The sequence below is a fragment of the Panulirus ornatus genome, chromosome 12, assembly GCF_036320965.1.
Source record: "Panulirus ornatus isolate Po-2019 chromosome 12, ASM3632096v1, whole genome shotgun sequence".
Classification (NCBI taxonomy): domain Eukaryota; kingdom Metazoa; phylum Arthropoda; class Malacostraca; order Decapoda; family Palinuridae; genus Panulirus; species Panulirus ornatus.
This window is the reverse complement of record NC_092235.1, coordinates 26,816,588-26,838,995: the sequence shown is the minus strand read 5'-3', so window position 1 is coordinate 26,838,995 and position 22,408 is coordinate 26,816,588. Positions and strand designations below refer to the sequence as shown.

Genomic DNA, 22,408 nt, shown 5'->3' with positions numbered 1-22,408 from the left:
CTACAGGCTTTTGAAGAAATGATCTGTGTTATCATCATCATGGTCCCTAGAAGGGAGTGTAAAGGTGGTTCAGACTCGCATATAAGCCCAAAAACGTCCAATGCACACCATCAACATCAGTCCCTTGGCCTCATTTGAAATGCCTCCACCCTTCAACTGTTCATTCATTACATCAGTCAGTCTTTTTCCTTATCTTAATTTCTGACTTTAAACAAAGAGTTGATTTGTCAACCTCAAACACCTCCAATGCACGCCATCAACAATCACTTCCTTGGCTTCCTCTTTTGAGATGTCTCCTTCCTTCAGTGATTCCTCCATTACATCTGTTTGTCTCTTTTTATGTTCTTGTCATACTTTCAACCATACTTTCATGGATTTTCATCCAGTCACCAACCATACATATTACATAACTATGGCCACACTATCTCAACAGAAATTCATCCTTATGCTTCTCAGAGTCACTGTACATTGGATATTTTTCTCATCTTCAGTTTTCAATATATATATTTTATAAAATTTCACCTGTATTGCATAGGTTAACCATTTCTAATGCTCTTATTTCATAATGGCTGTTTAGACTTTGGGAGACTGAGGATTTATTTCCATTTATATAGAGACAATGGTCTTCTTTAAGTAAGCTTACAAGAATTGAAACCTCAAAAGAGATAAATTTGTGAGGATAAAATCCCTTGAAGAGAGAATGCCTTAATCTTTCTTTTAGGTAACCTACCCATACATAAAGTCGCTAGACTTTGTAGGTCCTTGCATTACTCTACCATGATTTTGTCTCTTAGAATTCTGTCCTGTTGGATTTTGAATGTGTAAACCATCAACTCTTCCAAGGCAAGACCCAGTGTTTCTAGGAAAGGTTTGTGTTGTATTAATAACTCCCTAAACTTTTAACTACAGTAGATAATCACTTGAAAAATAAATTATGCTCTGGTGCATGTGGATTTTTTTGCTGTTGAATTTTACTTACAATTAATCAGTGTCTAACATTGACCAGGTAGCACAATGATTCCTACTGATACTGATAAATGCATGTCCATGATAATAGGATGGCCACATACATTAACAGCTATTTTGAAAAACTTCCATAGTTATTATGTATATACTACATAGTTAATTAATCTTAGAATGTAAGTAACCCTATTTTCTGTATGTGTGTTATGCCTCCATCTCAGTACATAGGAGAAAATGGGTGTCTGATTTGGATGAGGGAAAGACAGAAGATTTCATGGATTTGAACTTGTTCTTCCATGGCATTCAGTGTGAAAATCTTTGCTTTATATGTCCAAGAGATCCCCCACAATTGTTATACAACTGATGTTCTTATTCTCTGTACTCATTATCTCCTTGGTCCAATCTTTTTGAAACATAAGTTAATCATTCTTCATCTTCAGCTTGTAAACTAGCAACTCCTTGGCTCTCAGCTGTAAGCACAGTATCCAAGACCTTGCTAGAAAAGCAGATTAGTACTACTGAATTGTCGTTCATGTTTTACTCAAAATTAGCTGCCCCTTATATCTAGATTAACTTCATTATCTCTGTCTTTAGCTGCATACTGTACTTTAAAATAAGTCTCCTGTTTGTATATTTACCCTTACCTTGGTAATCCCTACAGATCCTTCAAGATATGGGAGGTGTAATCAAATATCTGTTCCTGGTTTTGCCTCCTTTCACCTTTGCCTGTGGGATTAAGGACCTCACTGGTGGTTTTGCTAAGGTATGTCATTAATTCTGTGTCACATATTAATGAGCTAAAAATTCATAAAGTTTTATTTCATCTATTCTGCAGCATTGTAAAGAGCTAGGACTTACTCTCTCTACTAAGAGAACAAAAATCCTCAATAAATGCTCTCCTAAATGAGATAATGTCACAAGAAACATTCAGTCAAACAATGTATCATACACTGAACTTGTAAGGGGCCATACAGAATTATGAACATTTTCATAGACATACAAACCATATGACAACAGAGAAGGGGATTACCAGCTGCATATGATTTTAGAAGCTACCTAAAAATATTGTATTTATCATATTCATTGCTCTTGGAAAATAGTACTGTGGAAATTTTTTTAAATTTTGGACAGCCCCAGAACAAGTTTCACTCTCTTGACATACAAGTACCAGTGCCAGGAGCTATTGTAACTAGACTCAGTCATCATTGTAGAGATTGGCTTAAAACATGCTCTACCAGATCTGGTTCCAATCCATGTTGTGGAGCATAAGTATCTTAATGCATGTTAGTGGGCCTGGAAAGCATGAGAAAATGCAAGGTCAAGTTTTGGGAATTACTCTTGGCAGAAACATAGTGTTTCTTGTTGCAGAATTTTGACTTGTTCTGAGATATACACTTGGTATATATGTATTTTGAAAATATACGGTACACAAGGTATTGCAAGCATCTCGGTGATTTTTGCCTGTGTATCTGTTTGTATATCAGTCATCTGGCTTATTCCTTTGTTCAGAATAGGATGGTGCACATAGACTCTTCCAATTAAACTTTACTGAACAAAAAAAATTTCTGTGTCAAACTGTTGAGAACTCAGTAATGTTCAGGACATTTCAAGAAAATTTCTATGATGCCTTGGCCACCAAATAAATGAAGCGGGTGTCACATGTTTGCAGCGAGAAATAAAAAAAGTTTGAAAATGAGGATTGCTTTCACAAGTAAGCACAAAGAAGAAATAGAAGCAGAAAGTTGGAATAGCATAAGTAAGGAAATCATAACAGTAATTGATAGCAATAAAAGTTATCTTTAAGAGATAGTGTGGAATTTGAGAATTTGTTCCAACCCTTAAAAGATAGTACTATTTGAGAACACATCTTTCTCCACCTGTGGTTTTGTATGAGCTACAGTATTCATAATGGTGCTGATGAATGAAACATATCTTGGGAGGATTTCTCTGTATTGGTTACTGAACTGCAACATAAACAAAAGTAGCTCTCAAGCTTATCAAGACCTTTAGTACTGCATTCATCCCTGTGGATTTAAAATTAATTTAGTAAGGTGAGAAAGCTGTGGAAATTGTGATAGGTTTCATTAATCACACTCTTAAGAAATGTACATCGTTTTGATTACAGTATTAAATTTTGTGTGTATCAGTAATATTACTTTTAAAATTCATGGATAACACTTTCTCAGGCATCCATAATGGCTCGTTTTGATGTGGATGTGTATGTCTCCCCCTTCTCATGGGACACCAATTTCGAGGGGGGGCTTGGTGTCCACTACTTATCCTTAGCATTATGGGCGGTAATGAGTACCTTGATCTTATACTGTTGGCGGGAGTGCAAGGGCTCATTACCTCAGCCTACAGTTCCAGCCAAGACTGTGGCTGGGGCAGAGGAAGACAAAGATGTAGCAGCTGAGAGGATCAAGTGAGTAAATCTGATTTTGAACTACTATTGCACAGACACTATCAAAAGCTTGCATTCATAGACGCTATAACTTAAATTATTAGTTTTAGTTCAAAAACATTATTTTATCATGAAGAGAATAATGAGATTTGATTCAGAAATGTTCCAGTTGAGAATTTCAAAGCTTTGGTCAGCAATTATAATGATGAAATAAGTACAGTTTTGCAGAATCACTTTATACAAAATATAGTACAAGGTTTCGTGGGGCATGTTATGTTCAGATGAAAATTCAGTAAGTCCACATTAGAAACTTGGTTTCCCTTCCTTTGCCATTTTGTAGGTTGGGTCTTGGAACCCAAGCATTGCTATTAAAGGCTTGTGAAAAAATGTGAAGGATCTCATTGCTGAGTAGATAGTATAAAGGAATAAAAGATGGCATTGATATAAGTTTTCAAAAAGGGTAATTTAACTATGTATGTATGCTGTAAAGCTGAGGGATGATGAAATATGATTGGAATGAAATAAAGGTTATGGTTTGAAAAAATAGTTGACAGCAACTTTGCAATATCTGTTTTATTATTTATTAGAGTCACTTGTAAGTTATGATAATTTGAAATACAGTAATGGTAGTTATAATGTGACATGAATTAAAAGAGGAGATTAAAGATGCATTATGGATAAAACTTGAATGAACAATTCATGGATCAGAATTAACGGAGGAATTTGTTGTCCTGACATGAACAAACGAATGGAAAGAGTAAGACTGGCGATTAGGAATGAGGCCTCATATCTAGAATATGTGATTACTTATTTATACAAGATGGAAAGAGAGTGTTGTATTTGTGGCATTATCTTTTAGACTTCCTTTCCTGTTAGATGGCTATTTAAAATGTTATTTTTCATTTACTGTCTCTTCATTGAACCTTTTCATTTCATTTACCACTCACCATATTAGAATATTTTCATATCTCCCCAACTAATTTTTTGCTTAGTCACATGGTTTATTCTCTGAAGTACACCTTCATATTTTTTAAACTGAAAAGGTGATTAACATTCACAGTCAAATCAGTTTAGAGTCTTGAAGGTTGTAGTTGTCGCTCTTCTTAAGAGCTGCCATCAACCAACATGGAAAAATGTTAAAGTGTATTGTAGAACCTTGATAATTATATAATTCATACGAAACGTGCATGGCAGGATTCAGTGTGGTGGTACTTCACTCTATGATACAGTGCTACGGCTAGTGGGTTTAGGTCGAGATTTTGGCTCTCCACCTGTAACAGCTGTCAGCAACCTCTTTCTGGCTCTGAAACGTGGTGAGGTAAGTTCATCTCTGAAAAAGATTACTGAAATTTTTTCCTACAACACTGTGTTTTCACAACATTTAGTACATCGTAAAATATAATTAAATATCCTCCCAGAGCTGCTTTCACAACACTTAGTACATCGTAAAATATAATGAAATATCCTCCCAGAGCTATAAAAAGTTTTCCTTTTACTCAAATACGCTGAATGATATAACAATTCATCAATTATATTGTAGGAGCTTCCAGACTCACTAGTAAACTTTTTCCTGAATTCCTGATGGTGATGATCTACCTGTCATGTTAAGGAATATAATTTATAATTTGAAGATATTAGTTGTAGCAAGAATATATATGTATTCACCAAAAGTTTATTTCAGTGTTTCAGTCTACTTGGATTGAACGGAGCAGGTAAGACAACAACTTTCCGCTGCCTAACAGGTGATCTGCATCCTACTCGGGGACAAATTTTAGTGAATGGGCTGATCCTAGAAGAAGCTCTGGCTCTACCTCACCCTATCATGAGTTACTGCCCACAGAATCATGCCCTTGACCCCAATCTAACTCCAAGAGAGGCATTATCCATTATGGCACTAATCAGAGGTTTCCCCAGCAAAGAGATCCCTGTTGTGAGTATATGGAAATATTCGTCAATTTCTTTTCATTTGTCTTTCTTACTGTACCATGTAAATGTGCTAAGACATATTATAGCTTATCAGCTTTTTTTTTCTTAGCTTTAGGAAGCAATTTTTCATGTAAGTTTTTGTTATTATATATGCATATTTCTTCAGGTCAGTCTCACCATTTATATAAGTGAGTGACATTTTCATTGGTATTAGTTCATTACCTCATTATTGCTCCATTTTAATGATATGTTTACATTGTTCACATTTTTGCTCTCATTAGCTGTCTTTTCTTTCTGCCTCGCCCAGGTATTCTGTTCTTAAACATACAATCCCTCCTTGTCACAAATAACAATTGACAACACTTAACTTACACGATTCATTCTTTGCAACTCTAGATTATCCTGCAGAGTGCTTTGCGCTAGCCCTCCCTATTGGCAAAGTAGTGAGAACAATGGATGTATTACAAATAATAGGTAGAAACTATAAGACAGGAGCTTTAGGTAGAAAGTTAGGTAGATGTAGTTGGTAGAAGCAATAGCTGGGAATATTAGGTAGAAGTAATAGGTTCTAACATAAGGCAGGAATAGTAGGTAGACACATTAGGTAAATGTAGTTGGTAGGAACATTAGGTAGGTAGAAGTAGTTGGTTGGAACATTATGTAGGAGTCTCTTAAAACACCTGTGCTAGAGTTGCCCCCCTGCCATTGGCCTGTTAAGGGTGAGGCAATAAAGGCTAAGAAGTGACACTGAAGTTCAACAAAGTGAACAGGTGTCAGAGATATACCTGTGTAGATTTACACTCATTGGATGAAATAATGACATGATGTAATTTTCAGGTTCTTGAGGAAGCTATAAAGCAGATGGGACTAAGTGGAGAGGACACCACGTGTATTCGGCATTTGTCTGGTGGCAGTAAGAGGAAGTTATCCACTGCATTAGCACTCATAGGCAATCCATTGCTGGTGCTTCTTGATGAACCCACCACGTAAATATCACAAGTTGCTTCCTTATACATTAGAAAATATAGAATGGCTTTGTTTTTAGAGATTGACTACCTTGTAACTTATACTCTTGGAGAGAAGTGATAACTGACATACCCATAATTACAGTAAACTACATTAACTGCATCCCTGAGACAGTGCATAGTAAATCATGTATGTGGCCATGAAGTTGTAAGTTAGTTAAAGATTTGCTGTCTGATAGTCGTTAGTGGGCCTTTAATGTTAACAGTCAAATAGATGTTATGAATGGTCAAACTTAGTCATATGACACCAAAATAATAACTAATTTGCTGTTATTTTGTCCATGGTGAGTACATATATAAAAATAATCAATAATTATACTTAATCGCTGCTTCCCGCATCAGCGAGGTAGCACAAGGAAACAGACAAAGAATGGCCCAACCACTTGTATAGGGGAGAAAGAATACTTCCCATGTATTCCCTGCGTGTCGTAGAAGGTGACTAAAGGGGGCGGGAGCGGGGGCTGGAAACCCCCCAGTCCTTGTATTTATATTTCTAAAAGGGGAAACATAAAATGTTATTTCATTTATTACTGTACTTAGTCGCTGTCTCTCACGTTAGTGAGGTAGCGCAAGGAAACAGACGAAAAAATGACCCAACCCATCCACATACACTTGTATATACATAAATGCCCACACATACACATATACATACCTATACATTTCACTGTATACATACATATACATACACAGACATATACACATATACAAATGTACATATCCATACTTGCTGCCTTCATCTATTCCCGTCGCCACCCAGCCACTCATGAAATGGCATCCCCTTCCCCCTGCATGCGCCCGAGGTAGCACTAGGAAAAGACAACAAAGGCCACATTCGTTCACACTCATTCTCAAGCTGTCATGTGAAATGCTCCAAAACCACAGCTCCCTTTCCACATCCAGGCCCCATAAAACTTTCCATGGTTTACCCCAGATGCTTCACATGCCCTGGTTCAATCCATTGACAGTACTTCCACCCTGATATACCACATCGTTCCAATTCACTCTATTCCTTACACGCCTTTCACCCTCCTGTATGTTCAGGCCCCAATCGCTCAAAATCTTTTTCACTCCATCCTTCCACCTCGAATTTGGTCTCCCACTTCTCGTTCCCTCTGCCTCTGACATGTATATCCTCTTTGTTAATCTTTCCTCACTCATTCTCTCCATGTCACCAAACCATTTCAATACACTCTCTTCTGCTGTCTCAACCACACTCTTTTTATTACAACACATCTCTCTTACCCTTTCATTACTTAGTTGATCAAACCACCTCACACCACATATTGTCCTCAAACATCTCATTTCAAACAAATCCACCCTCCTCCGCACACCCCTGTCTATTCACCCATGCCTCGCAACTATATAACATTGTTAGAACCACTATTCCTTCAAACATACCCAATTTGCTCTCCAGAACAATGTTCTCGCCTTCCACACATTCTTCAATGCTCCCAGAACCTTTGCCCCTTCTACCCTGTGACTCACTTCTGCTTCCATGATTCCATCCACTGCTAAATCCACTCCCAGATATCTAAAACACTTCACTTCCTCCAGTTTTTCTCCATTCAAACTTAACTCCCAATAAACTTGTCCAATATGAAGAACACTAATTTTTCTAATGTGAAAGGGAAAGCCATTAATGTAAATACCTAGGTTAGAGGGGAATTTCATAAAGCAAGAAATAGAAAATAAACTGTAAAACAAAATTCTTTAAGTTTAAGCTTTTCAATTTTCTGTAGGAAATTATCCCACATTTTAACCCATTTTATTGTACAGCATTACAATGCTATTTTCAGATTTTTATATGAGACTTCTCATTTGACACTAAACATTAGCATGATGTACAAATACTGCTATATTGTTTTTAAAATCAAAGCATACAAAAACAGAGTTTTCTTTAGTATTAAATTCATTCATAGAGCTGCAAAATGACCATTTACATTTCCAGGTATTATGAAGTTAGTTCTTACTGATATCAAAAAGATAAAATACAATTTGATTCTTATTTACATTAAAAAGATAAAACAGTTTAAGCTAAATAAGAAGTTTATGGCGGTGATAAATGACTAAACTTCTCAGTGGAATGGACCCAGCTTCACGTCGCTTGGTGTGGCATGCAATACAAAGTGTAACCCAAGATGGCCGTACAGTACTATTGACGTCACATTCCATGGACGAAGTCAACCAACTATCTCACAGGATGGCTATTATGGTCAATGGATATTTCGTCTGTTTGGGATCACCCCATTATCTCAAACACAAGTAAGTACAAAAAAAATATATATTGAGTTTTACTGAATGCTAACATCTGCTTGAGGTTACGATTGAAGAGTTACCTTTGGTGAGGCTGTATCATTGGGAGCACAGTCTCATTAAAGAACTTTTCCCTACTGCTGGAAGCAGTGCAGATTCAAGCTACTGGAGCATTTCAAATTGTCTTAGGTAACACCTGGACTCTTTCATTAACACAGGTACTGGTGTAATTATAATAAGGCTCAATCATCTGTTCAGGAATGCTACCTTACTAACATGAGATATGGCAAATATGTATGATAAAATATTTATTATTATTATTATTATTATTATTATTATTATTATTATTACTATTATCATTATTTTATTATACTTGATCAATAATTTTCCATGTTAGTGAGGTAGAGCTATGAAACAGACAAAGAAAGACCCATCCACTCATATACACACATATACACATGCAGGTAAGAAATGTATAATGTATAATGTACTGAAACCACAGCTCCCTTACCACATCCAGGCCCCACAAAACTTTCCATGGTTTACCCCAGACACTTCACATGCCCTGGTTCTATCCATTGACAGCATGTTGACCCCGGTATACCACATCGTTCCAATTCACTCTATTCCTTGCACGCCTTTCACCCTCCTGCATGTTCAAGCCCCAATCACTCAAAATCTTTTCACTCCATCTTTCCACCTCCAATTTAGTCTCCCACTTCTCGTTCCCTCCACCTCTGACACATATATCCTCTTGGTCAATCTTTCCTCACTCATTCTCTCCATGTGACCAAGCCATTTCAAAACTCCCTCTTCTGCTTTCTCAACCACTCTTTTTATTACCACACATCTCTCTTGCCCTATCATTACTTACTCAATCAAACCACCTCACACCACATATTGTTCTCAAACACCTCATTTCCAGCGCATCCCCCCTCCTCCGCACAACTCTATCTATAACCCACGCCTCGCAACCATATAACATTGTTGGAACCACTATTCCTTCAAACATACCCATTTTTGCTTTCTGAGATAATGTTCTTGACTTCCACACATTTTTCAACACTCCCAGAACTTTCGCCCCCTCCCCCAACCTGTGATTCACTTCCGCTTCCATGGTTCCATCTGCTGCCAAATCCACTCCCAGATATCTAAAACACTTCACTTCCTCCACTTTTTCTCCATTTAAACTTGCCTCCCAATTGACTTGACCCTCAACCCTACTGTACCTTATAACCTTGCACTTATTCACATTTGCTCTCAGCTTTCTTCTTTCACACACTTTACCAAACTCAGTCACCAGCTTATGCAGTTTCTCACATGAATCAGCCAGCAGCGCTGTATCATCAGCGAACAACAACTGACTCACTTCCCAAGCTCTCTCATCCACAACTTTCCAAAACTCCTGCATTCACCTCCCTAACAACCCCATCCATAAACAAATTAAACAACCATGGAGACATCACACACCCCTGCCACAAACCAACATTCACTGAGAACCAATCACTTTCCTCTCTTCCTACACGTACACATGCCTTACATCCTCGATTAAACTTTTCACTGCTTCTAACAACTTGCCCCCCACACCATATATCCTTAATACCTTCCACAGAGCATCTCTATCAACTCTATCATATGCCTTCTCCAGATCCATAAATTATATTTTTTTTTTTTATTATACTTTGTCGCTGTCTCCCGCGTTTGTGAGGTAGCGCAAGGAAACAGACGAAAGAAATGGCCCAACCGCCCCCCATACACATGTATATACATACGTCCACACACGCAAATATACATACCTACACAGCTTTCCATGGTTTACCCCAGACGCTTCACATGCCTTGATTCAATCCACTGACAGCACGTCAACCCCGGTATACCACATCGCTCCAATTCACTCTATTCCTTGCCCTCCTTTCACCCTCCTGCATGTTCAGGCCCTGATCACACAAAATCTTTTTCACTCCATCTTTCCACCTCCAATTTGGTCTCCCTCTTCTCCTCGTTCCCTCCACCTCCGACACATATATCCTCTTGGTCAATCTTTCCTCACTCATTCTTTCCATGTGCCCAAACCACTTCAAAACACCCTCTTCTGCTCTCTCAACCACGCTCTTTTTATTTCCACACATCTCTCTTACCCTTATGTTACTCACTCGATCAAACCACCTCACACCACACATTGTCCTCAAACATCTCATTTCCAGCACATCCATCCTCCTGCGCACAACTCTATCCATAGCCCACGCCTCGCAACCGTACAACATTGTTGGAACCACTATTCCTTCAAACATACCCATTTTTGCTTTCCGAGATAATGTTCTCGACTTCCACACATTCTTCAAGGCCCCCAGAATTTTCGCCCCCTCCCCCACCCTATGATCCACTTCCACTTCCATGGTTCCATCCGCTGCCAGATCCACTCCCAGATATCTAAAACACTTCACTTCCTCCAGTTTTTCTCCATTCAAACTCACCTCCCAATTGACTTGACCCTCAGCCCTACTGTACCTAATAACCTTGCTCTTATTCACATTTACTCTTAACTTTCTTCTTCCACACACTTTACCAAACTCAGTCACCAGCTTCTGCAGTTTCTCACATGAATCAGCCACCAGCGCTGTATCATCAGCGAACAACAACTGACTCACTTCCCAAGCTCTCTCATCCCCAACAGACTTCATACTTGCCCCTCTTTCCAAAACTCTTGCATTTACCTCCCTAACAACCCCATCCATAAACAAATTAAACAACCATGGAGACATCACACACCCCTGCCGCAAACCTACATTCACTGAGAACCAATCACTTTCCTCTCTTCCTACACGTACACATGCCTTACATCCTCGATAAAAACTTTTCACTGCTTCTAACAACTTTCCTCCCACACCATATATTCTTAATACCTTCCACAGAGCATCTCTATCAACTCTATCATATGCCTTCTCCAGATCCATAAATGCTACATACAAATCCATTTGCTTTTCTAAGTATTTCTCACATACATTCTTCAAAGCAAACACCTGATCCACACATCCTCTACCACTTCTGAAACCACACTGCTCTTCCCCAATCTGATGCTCTGTACATGCCTTCACCCTCTCAATCAATACTCTCCCATATAATTTACCAGGAATACTCAACAAACTTATACCTCTGTAATTTGAGCACTCTCTCTTATCCCCTTAGCCTTTGTACAATGGCACTATGCACGCATTCCGCCAATCCTCAGGCACCTCACCATGAGTCATACATACATTAAATAACCTTACCAACCAGTCAACAATACAGTCACCCCCTTTTTTAATAAATTCCACTGCAATACCATCCATCCATAAATGCTACATACAAATCCATTTGCTTTTCTAAGTATTTCTCACATACATTCTTCAAAGCAAGCACCTGATCCACACATCCTCTACCACTTCTGAAACCACACTGCTCTTCCCCCATCTTATGCTCTGTATATGCCATCACCCTCTCAATCAATACCCTCCCATTATATGTAGTCATAATTCATGTTTTCCATAACCACTACAACCATACCTAAATACTGTAACATAGCATTCTGTCATACCTTTTTTAAAGTTTGCATCATTTTAGAGGTTATAAGTAACCAAAATGTTTAAGAATTTAAGAGTGCACGCACCACTACTGTGCTTTGAATGTGAGTAAAGGAAATGTCATCAGAAAAAGCTAGATTGAGTTTTCGACTTCTCTTTTTTTTATACCTGCACAACCTCTCTTTTTTTTTTTATACCTGCACAGGGCAACTCTGTAGAGTCATTACTCACACTGACACAAAACTGATTTGTACCAAGGATTTATGATAATCCTAAGGTTAATGAATTTCTTTTTTGATAAATCACAATCTTCTACATTTATCACAAAACATAAAAGAATCATTCTTTACTAAATCTCACATGTCATTCCGATTATCATTTTAAAATATTTTTGTTTCAGGTTAGGTGACAAATACACCATACGGCTAAAAACAAATGATATTGAAGACATGACCAATGTTGTGGACTTCTTGCGAAGCCAGCTCTCAGATGTCCTGCTTAAAGTATGATTATTACTGTTATTTTCTTTTACAAACTAGTGACTTATCTTGGATATTACTAAAAATGCATAGTTCCTACAATTTATTGTACAGATTCAATCTATCTTTATCTTTTTATGCTCACATGACATTATTTCATAATTGCATTGTCTTACTCCTGTAATCACTTTGCCTCTTGTTTCCTATGCCTTTCTCCTTCCTTTTTTCATTTAAGCTCCTGTCTTTTAAATAATAATTGATGTTTATTGTTATTTTGTTGTTATTATTCATGTGGTAATATTTTTTTCCTTCACTCGTGCATCACAGATAATAGTTCAGAATCTGAATGAATGGGCATTACTTTGTGTTCTCAGAGGTCAAAGAAAATAAAGGATACTTTTATTGTATTTTAACACTTGTGTAAATGAGTATGCTGTACCACACAGTATAGTTGCATCATATATCAGTCCTATATTACTCTTGTTGTATGCTTTAACTTCTGTGAACAGATCTCATCTGAGCAACTTTTTTACCTTCTTTTGACCTTCACTTTTAGGAGCAGCACCATTTGACTTTGGTGGCAGAAGTGAGTCGCCATGTGCCACTACAACTCCTCTTTGACTCTCTCAGTGATGCTAAGTCAATGGGAGTTACTGAATATGATGTGTCACAGACAACATTGAATGAGGTAGGTTTATTACACTTTGAAGTATAAATTTTGATATTACTAGAAGTATATCTATCTTCAAGTAAAACAGATGAGATAAAGCATGACATTATTTTTTTTACTGAACAAAATATGAAAATCATTAGTTTCATGTTAGAAACTAAATAGACTATCATAGGTAAAAATGCACCAATTTAAGTTAGGTAATACAATGGAGAATATTTGCAAGACACTTTGGTCACTTCATCTCTGAGCATACTGACATTGGAGGCCCAGTAGCAATTTTCAAGAAATTTGCTGTCTTGTATGTGAACACTTTTATCTGTACTGAAGGGCATGAGAAATTTACTACTTGTTTTTTTTTTTCCCTAACTCCCTGCATAGGTTTCTTGTATTACACCATTCCCAGTCTCTAAAGTACCTAAGAGTTTCCAGGAAAAGGCACAAACTGAGTCTTTGTTTCAGGGTCTGAAACCAATACTCTCACTATCGTTTGTTTCTCTGGAAAAGCAGACAAACTGTTGTACATTTTAATCTTTGTAGAAATCTATCTATATCTCTGATGCCTGTTCCCACCTGGAACTCCCTCTAGGGAGGGTGGCCACTGTGGCAGTCTCCATAACTAGTGAACTCCAGTTCCGCTTCTTAGCCTTTGGCACCTCACCCTTAGCAGGCCACTGGCAGAGGAAAGCTCTAGCACATTGATTGCAGAGGCTCTATCCTATATTCCTACTGACTGCTTCTACCTAATGCTCCTGCCTAATGTTCCTACCTAGTACTTCTACCTAATGCTTATGCATAAATGTTCCTACCTACTGCTTCTATTTACTACTACTACCATTTTGCCAAAAGGCAGGGCTAGCATGTGGTTCTTATTCTTTTTTTCCTTTCATTGACATCATAGCAAATGTGATGACTGTAATTCACTGACTTGTTTTTCTTATGTAGGTGTTCCGGATACTAACATCATACCAAGGCGATGGACAGGTTCCACCCACACCCACCAAAAATAATCACGAGGAGATGGACCTTCCCATGCACCTAGCCATCCTCCATCCAGCTGGCATCAAGCAGAAGTCATATGACCCCCAACATCAGACATCTGGAATCCTTTTCCAGCCATCCCCATTGACATCCATTGAGCATGACCGTGCAAGTCTATATGACAATGTGGAAAACAACCATGAGGTTTATGCCACAGTAGTTAAAGCAAGTAGTGTAAAGCAACCTTCTCCTGACCTCTACCAAGAAAATGAGTACAACAATTCTGACAGTGGTTCAGCTGATGATAGTCCAGAGGAAGAATGGACTCATCTCTAGTCAAGCAGCAATGTGAGGAATGATATTCATATATGTATTGTATACGACGTATGTAAAATGTAGGGTAACGTATATAATAAAAATCAGTATTTATCAGTATTTTGGTATTTAGATTGAAATGCCATGAAATTTCACGATAATCTGGGAAGCATGACTTGTTTGCTTTATGTGAGATATGCAAGCTGATCTTAAAACAAACAGTGATGTGTTCAACAGTCTCCTACAAATATAATGGACTCATACTGGGGAAAGCCCTCTCTGCTTGCTCTTCTCATATACAATGTAACAAAACTGCAGCAAGTGCAATAAGATGCAAAAATGGTCGTGTTAAAATCAAAGGATATTCTAGGCCATGTAAATGAGGTATGTGACAGGAGGATGTGGTATGATCACACGGAGTGAATAAAGAAACGACAAGGTGTATGAAAGATTTGTTATGGTAAGGAATACAAAGAGAACTTATGGAATGGTAGGGTGTGAAAAACAATCCTTTGAGATGGTTTGAGCTTGTGGAAAGAATGTAAGGCAGTTAGTTACAAGGAGAAAGTATAATAGTATGATTAAAGAGGTTGATGCAAGAGGAAGACTACCTGTGACAGGGAAATATTGTAGCAAAGTACTGCAGGAAGAAAAAGATGAAGAATGCATGGGATGGTGTATGTGAAGGAGGGATGCAAGGACAGGGATAAGTGGAGACTCTTTTGCTCTAGCCACTCTCATGATGGGAGTTACTGTAGGGAATATGTATCAGAGATAGGCAGATAGAAAAGATCATCTGCTTGACATGTAAGACTGTTTGTCGGTATCCTAAAATATACGATGCACTGAACACTGTTAGAACAAAACTATTATCAGAAACTATTATCAGTCAGCCAAAAACAATCAAAATAACACAGCAAAGCATGTGAACGTAACTTGGTCTTTCTCCAGTGGCAACTAACCAATGAAAACATTAACAAGCAATAAATTGTTATATTTTACTAGTTTGATCAAGCGAGTAATGAAGGGGTAGGGGGATAAGTGGAAATAAAAAAAGTGTGGTTGAGAGAGAGCAGAAGAGGATTTGTTAAAGTGATTCGGACATATGGAGAGAATGAGTGAGGAAAGGTTGACAAAGAGTATATATGTGCCAGAAGTGAAGGGAACAAGAAGTGAGAGACCAAATTGGAAGTGGAAGGATGGAGTGAAAAAGACTTTGAGCGATTGGGGCCTGAACATACAGGAGAGTAAGAGGCGTGCAAGGAAAACTGAATTGGAACGATGTGGTATACCGGGGTTGACGTGCTGTTAATGGACTGAACCATGGCATGTGAAACATTTAGGGTAAACCATGGAAAGGTCTGTGGAGCCTGGATGGGGATAGGAAACTGTGGTTTCAGTGCATTACGCATGACAGTTAGAGACTGAGTGAACGAGCATGGTCTTTTTTTCTGTTTTCCTGGTGCTACCATGCTGAAGCCTAAGGTAGTGATGCTGTTTCCTGTGGGGCGGGGTGGCTCCAGGAATGGATGGAAGGCAAACAAGTATGAATATGTACTTGTGAACAAATGTATATGTTTATGTATGTGTATGTATATGTGTATATGTTGATATGAATATGTATGTATTTGTGCGTGTATGGGCGTTTATGTATATATATATATATATATATGTGTGTGTATGAGTGGATGAGCCATTCTTCGTCTGTTTTCTGGTACTGCCTCGCTGACGTGGGAAACAGTGATTAAGTATAATAGTAATAATAATAATGATAATAATAATAACTTTAGTTTTGAAACCCATGTATATCTGTCAAAATATGTGGATAATAATATATACTTATAAAGTATATATATCTTTTTTTTATTGCCATTTCCCACATAAGCAAGGTAGCACCAGGAACAAAGAAAGGCCACATCTGCTCACATCCAGTCTACAGCTGTCATGCTATGTAATTCACCAAAACCTCAGCTCCCTATCCACATCCAAGCCCCAAGGACTTTTCTTGGTTTACCCCGGACACTTCATATCCCAGGTTCAGGCCACTGACAGCATGTTGATCCTATTATACTACACTGTTTAAATTCATTCTATCCCATGCATGCCTTTCACTCCCCTGCATGTTCAGACCCTGAATACTCAAAATCTTTTTCATTCCATCTTTCCATCTCCAATTTTGCATCCTTGTTCCCTCCACTTCTGACACATGTATCCTCTTTGTTAACCTTTCTTCACTCATTCTCTGCATATGTCCAAACCATTTCTGGACAACCTCTTTTGCTCTCTCAACCATACTCTTTTTAATACCACAAATCTCTCTTTTCCTAACATTACTTACTTGGTCAACCCACCTCACATCATATATTGTCCTCAAACATTTCCTTTCCTCCACACAACCTAATCTATAGCCCATGTCTTGGGACAAATATTTCTTCAAACATACCCATTTTTGCCCTTCCAGATAACTCTCTTTTTCTACACATTCTTCAGTGCTCCTAGAACCTTCACCCCCTCCCTCACCTTAAATCATTTATGTAAATATATACAAACACTTTATACCTCACAGTCCATACCATGCCCCTGACAAAGAAACAGAGTCCATAAGGAACTTATAACCATTTTCCTTGCATGTACAGGTTGCACAATAAACCTCACTTGTCATAACTCCTCATATGCAAATATGAGTTATACTGTTACTGTTGGGAGCGGGGGGCTGGAAATCCTCCCCTCTTGTTTTTTTTTATTTTCCAAAAGAAGGAACAGAGAACGAGGCCAGGTGAGGATATTCCCTCAGAGGCCCAGTCCTCTGTTCTTAACGCTACCTTGCTAACGCGGGAAATGGCGAAAAGTATGAAAAAAAAAAACAAAAAAACTTATACTCAGAATCTGAATTCACTCCTATGGCCTTTATTCATATTAACAACTTAAAAGTTCTTACAAAAGGTCAAATATACTCCTAAAGACTAAAAACCTTTAAATTTTTCACTCATTTATCAGTCAGATGGATCCAACAATTCAAGAACATTAAAACATTACATCTTTACTCTGTGATACCTACCAGTAAGTTGCTATACTAGATATATTACACTGTTACCTCAGTTTTTAGGGACCATGATGACTAGAGGTTACATTACCCAGGAAGTCTGTAAAATGTACTGCTATATTACAACATATATAACTAGCACTTTATATTTCTGTAAAACATATTCAAAGTACCTGTGGTATTTATATAATAAAGTGAGATAATGAGGAACCTGATTATCCAGAGTTCTATATTTAGCTTTGGCTGTGCTTGCCCTCAAGAATATGCCCCATCTTAACCTACCAAAGAAAACCAAGTGCCCTGAATAGTCATAATCTTTATAATCAGCTTTTTTACTATTTTGGGCATTTGTAGATAAGAGCTTAACACTATGTAGATGGAAACCAACATTTAAATAAAAGTCAAGCATACTGTCCACATGCTACATATCCATTTTCAATTATATCATGCTGGATTTTAGGTGGAAGATATAATGTATATGAATCCTAATCATATAATGTATATGAATCCTAATCCTAATTTTATCCATGGGGATAGGGGATTAAGAATACTTCCCACGTATTCCCTGCATGTCGTAGAAGGCGACTAAAAGGGGAGGGAGCGGGGGGCTGGAAATCCTTCCCTCTCGTTTTTTTTTTAATTTTCCAAAAGAAGGAACAGAGTGGGGCCAGGTGAGGATATTCCAGAAAAGGCCCATCCTCTGTTCTTTATGCTACCTCGCTAATGTGGGAAATGGCAAATAGTTTAAAAGAAAAAAAAAAAAAAAAAAAGAATCCTAATCAATCTTTTTCTCTGTTCTCAGCCAACAAAATAAGAGTAATATTAACATACCTTCAAGCTGCCTGTTGTTAAACATTTAGACAAACCACGTTTTGAAAATGAAATCTGATAGCTCCAGTTCCATGTTGTTTTAAATAAATAATGTATACTCATGGCCATCATTGAACTGGATTTTTGGTACCCAGCCTTCAGTTAGATGACCTTATTTTCCATAAGGACCCCTGCAATTTCTTTTCTTAGCTTAGTTGCCCAAGTACAACAGTTCATGCCATTTTGGCAACAGATGACTTGCATACGCCGAGAAAAGAAGAGGTTAGGTTACAACCCTGACATCAATGTTGGTTAATTGGTTAAGTAACTCTAGGCCCTTGTTAACAAATATAAGACTCTGTAAGCTTACCTGTCTTATAATGCATGTAAAAGATTCAAAAACATCAGTTTACAATGCACTATTAGGTAAAATTATATTAAATTAATACTTGGCAATGTGTTAATATTCACTCAATGCAAACTGTTATCTACTGTGCACAGTCAATCTCTCATCTTTAACTTCATTCCCATTAAAATAATGTGGAGCGAGTGCATACATGCAGCCTTTGGGGAATTAATTTTCCTGAACTAGAGTACCCCAATCCTAACCCTGCAAGCTGGCAGTAGTGCAGGGATCCCATTTGCCAGCCTGCAGTAGTAAAGGACCAAAGATCTGCAAAACTGGCTTCCAAAATGAGAATGGAGATGAAGATAGTGGGCAGATTCATACAAAATGAAATTATATGTATGTAGAGTTAATGTAAATGTGACAAAATATTGTCTGCCTAGTACCTCAAAAATTCGTAAAAAGTGAAACTACTTGTATGTAGAATTAATACAGATGAGATGAAACATACTGTATTTAGTGCCTTCTAAAATTTAGTGAAAAAAATGTCCCATTTTTCAAATAAAAATATATTAAAATTTTTTTAAAATGGTTTTAATATAAGTATATATGAAATGGGTCTGTACTTCCAAGTGCCTTCTTTTGACATTATGTAGCTACAAGACACATAAGAGGGTGCAGGTGAAGAGAAAAAATTTCGGGACTAGATCAACTATGCATTTCTCAAAACGTACTGATTATTCCATGGTGAACATTGTTTCTGTGGCACAGACTGTTTATCAGATAATATAGTGTTATTGAAATCTGCCTGCTTGTTGTTACACCATTAGTAAAATTTCACCTTTTATCAAGGTTATCATCATCAGTAGATGAAAGGGAGCAGTCTCCTTGTGAACATCTTTTCACTTTAGGAGCACATAATTTTCCTGCATCTCGTTGGAGCTGCAGAAGCCACATAAAAGTGGTCACAGAGTTACTTAATAATGATAAGCAGGTGCAAATGTATCAGTACTTTCAGTGAACATTTTCAAAGAAATATTTTTCTGGTATCTGAAACATAGTTGACAAATTGAGTTATTTGGGAGGGCTTAATTTACACAAACTTGACTAGCAGATTAATATAATTCCCAAATTATATTAATTATCTGGATATACACCACAAAACATCTCTCAGGGAAAGATTCCTCTTTCTCTGTGATGTAACAGAATATCCAGTGGCTCACAAAATTCTGTTAATACAAAATATTTACTACTTTACATAACTGGAACTTGGTGGTGAATTTTGAGAAGTGCAATCCAGTATTTTTGATTAAGCTCAAGGTAAATAAATGCTGGCATCTTAGCCTTTGGCTTGCAGATGAATACATTTCTTGAAGGAAAGGCAGATAAGAAATGAAATGGCAGAGTTTATGAAAAAAAAAGTGTGATCAATTATGAATGTAGTGTGGAGACTTTTAAACATGCACTGATGTTGTCATACCTGCATTTTATGACAAGTGCCTTGCAAAAGCTGCTGTTATCATTAAGAAATCCCAGGACCCATTTTACAAGGTTCCTGCGGCTTGTAGGCTGTACTCTGAACAAGTGCAGAGAGACAACTTTAGAGTGAGAAGGTCCAAAGCAAAACTAGAAGCACTTATGTCCACAGACAATGAAAGAGCCTGCCAAAGGTGACAAACTCAACTCATGGTATAGCCACTTGCATGCTGAGTCCAATAACATACCTTACAAGTCAAACAGTGAAGTCATAGATGCATTATAAATTTATTTTCTGGAGTTCTATCTATCTACATCTCTGATGCCTGTTCCCTCCAGGAACTCCCTCAACAGTCTCCATAACTAGCGAAAGCCAGTTCCTGAATATTAAAATCATAAGAGCAATTACCATTTATTTCATGGAACCCCTGATACTAAATGTTGTTCCTAGTTATTTCATGGAATCTCTGATACTAAATGTTGTTCCTAGACAGGATGTTGTGAAACATGTTGTTCCTAACCAGGATGTTAGCTGATAAATGTTGTACTTTAAAAAGGATGTCAAGTGATGAAAGTAGTTCCTAGACTGGATTTTAAATGACAAATATCATTCCTAGACAGGACGTTAGGTGATAAATGTCGTTCCTATATAGGATGTTCGTTGACAAATGTTATTGCTAGACAGGATATATGGTGATAAATGTGGTTCCTAGACAGGATGTTAGGTGGCAAATATCATTCCTAGACAGGATGTCTGGAGATAAATGTGGTTCCTAGACAGGATGTTAGGTGGCAAATATCATTCCGAGACAGCATGTTAGGTGATAAATGTCATTCCTAGACAGGGTTAGGTGATAAATGTCATTCCTTGACAGGATGTTAGGTGATAAATATTCCTAGACAAGATTTATTTATTTTTATATATTATACTTTGTCGCTGTCTCCCGCGTTTGCGAGGTAGCGCAAGGAAACAGACAAAAGAAATGGCCCAATTCCCCCCCATACACATGTATATACATACGTCCACACACGCAAATATACATACCTACACAGCTTTCCATGGTTTACCCCAGACGCTTCACATGCCTTGATTCAATCCACTGACAGCACGTCAACCCCGGTATACCACATCGCTCCAATTCACTCTATTCCTTGCCCTCCTTTCACCCTCCTGCATGTTCAGGCCCCGATCACACAAAATCTTCTTCACTCCATCTTTCCACCTCCAATTTGGTCTCCCTCTTCTCCTCGTTCCCTCCACCTCCGACACATATATCCTCTTGGTCAATCTTTCCTCACTCATTCTCTCCATGTGCCCAAACCACTTCAAAACACCCTCTTCTGCTCTCTCAACCACGCTCTTTTTATTTCCACACATCTCTCTTACCCTTACGTTACTCACTCGATCAAACCACCTCACACCACACATTGTCCTCAAACATCTCATTTCCAGCACATCCATCCTCCTGCGCACAACTCTATCCATAGCCCACGCCTCGCAACCATACAACATTGTTGGAACCACTATTCCTTCAAACATACCCATTTTTGCTTTCCGAGATAATGTTCTCGACTTCCACACATTCTTCAAGGCCCCCAGAATTTTCGCCCCCGCCCCCACCCGATGATCCACTTCCGCTTCCATGGTTCCATCCGCTGCCAGATCCACTCCCAGATATCTAAAACACTTCACTTCCTCCAGTTTTTCTCCATTCAAACTCACCTCCCAATTGACTTGACCCTCAACCCTACTGTACCTAATAACCTTGCTCTTATTCACATTTACTCCTAACTTTCTTCTTCCACACACTTTACCAAACTCAGTCACCAGCTTCTGCAGTTTCTCAAATGAATCAGCCACCAGCGCTGTATCATCAGCGAACAATAACTGACTCACTTCCCAAGCTCTCTCATCCCCAACAGACTTCATACTTGCCCCTCTTTCCAAAACTCTTGCATTTACCTCCCTAACAACCCCATCCATAAACAAATTAAACAACCATGGAGACATCACACACCCCTGCCGCAAACCTACATTCACTGAAAACCAATCACTTTCCTCTCTTCCTATACGTACACATGCCTTACATCCTCAATAAAAACTTTTCACTGCTTCTAACAACTTTCCTCCCACACCATATATTCTTAATACCTTCCACA

At 38.0% G+C, this 22,408-nt stretch overlaps 1 protein-coding gene across 1 annotated transcript in view; it reads left to right on the top strand.

The window, feature by feature from the left end:
• Positions 1-16,426, top strand: part of LOC139751921 (uncharacterized) — a 217,934-nt gene extending 201,508 nt beyond the window's left edge. Inside the window, 9 exon segments of the mRNA XM_071667621.1 lie at positions 1,625-1,726; positions 3,150-3,385; positions 4,559-4,682; positions 5,046-5,294; positions 6,128-6,276; positions 8,395-8,577; positions 12,529-12,631; positions 13,164-13,295; positions 14,223-16,426. Of these exon segments, the coding sequence (XP_071523722.1) occupies positions 1,625-1,726; positions 3,150-3,385; positions 4,559-4,682; positions 5,046-5,294; positions 6,128-6,276; positions 8,395-8,577; positions 12,529-12,631; positions 13,164-13,295; positions 14,223-14,594 (1,650 nt within the window). The 3' untranslated portion in view covers positions 14,595-16,426.
• The last annotated feature ends 5,982 nt before the right edge of the window (positions 16,427-22,408 follow it).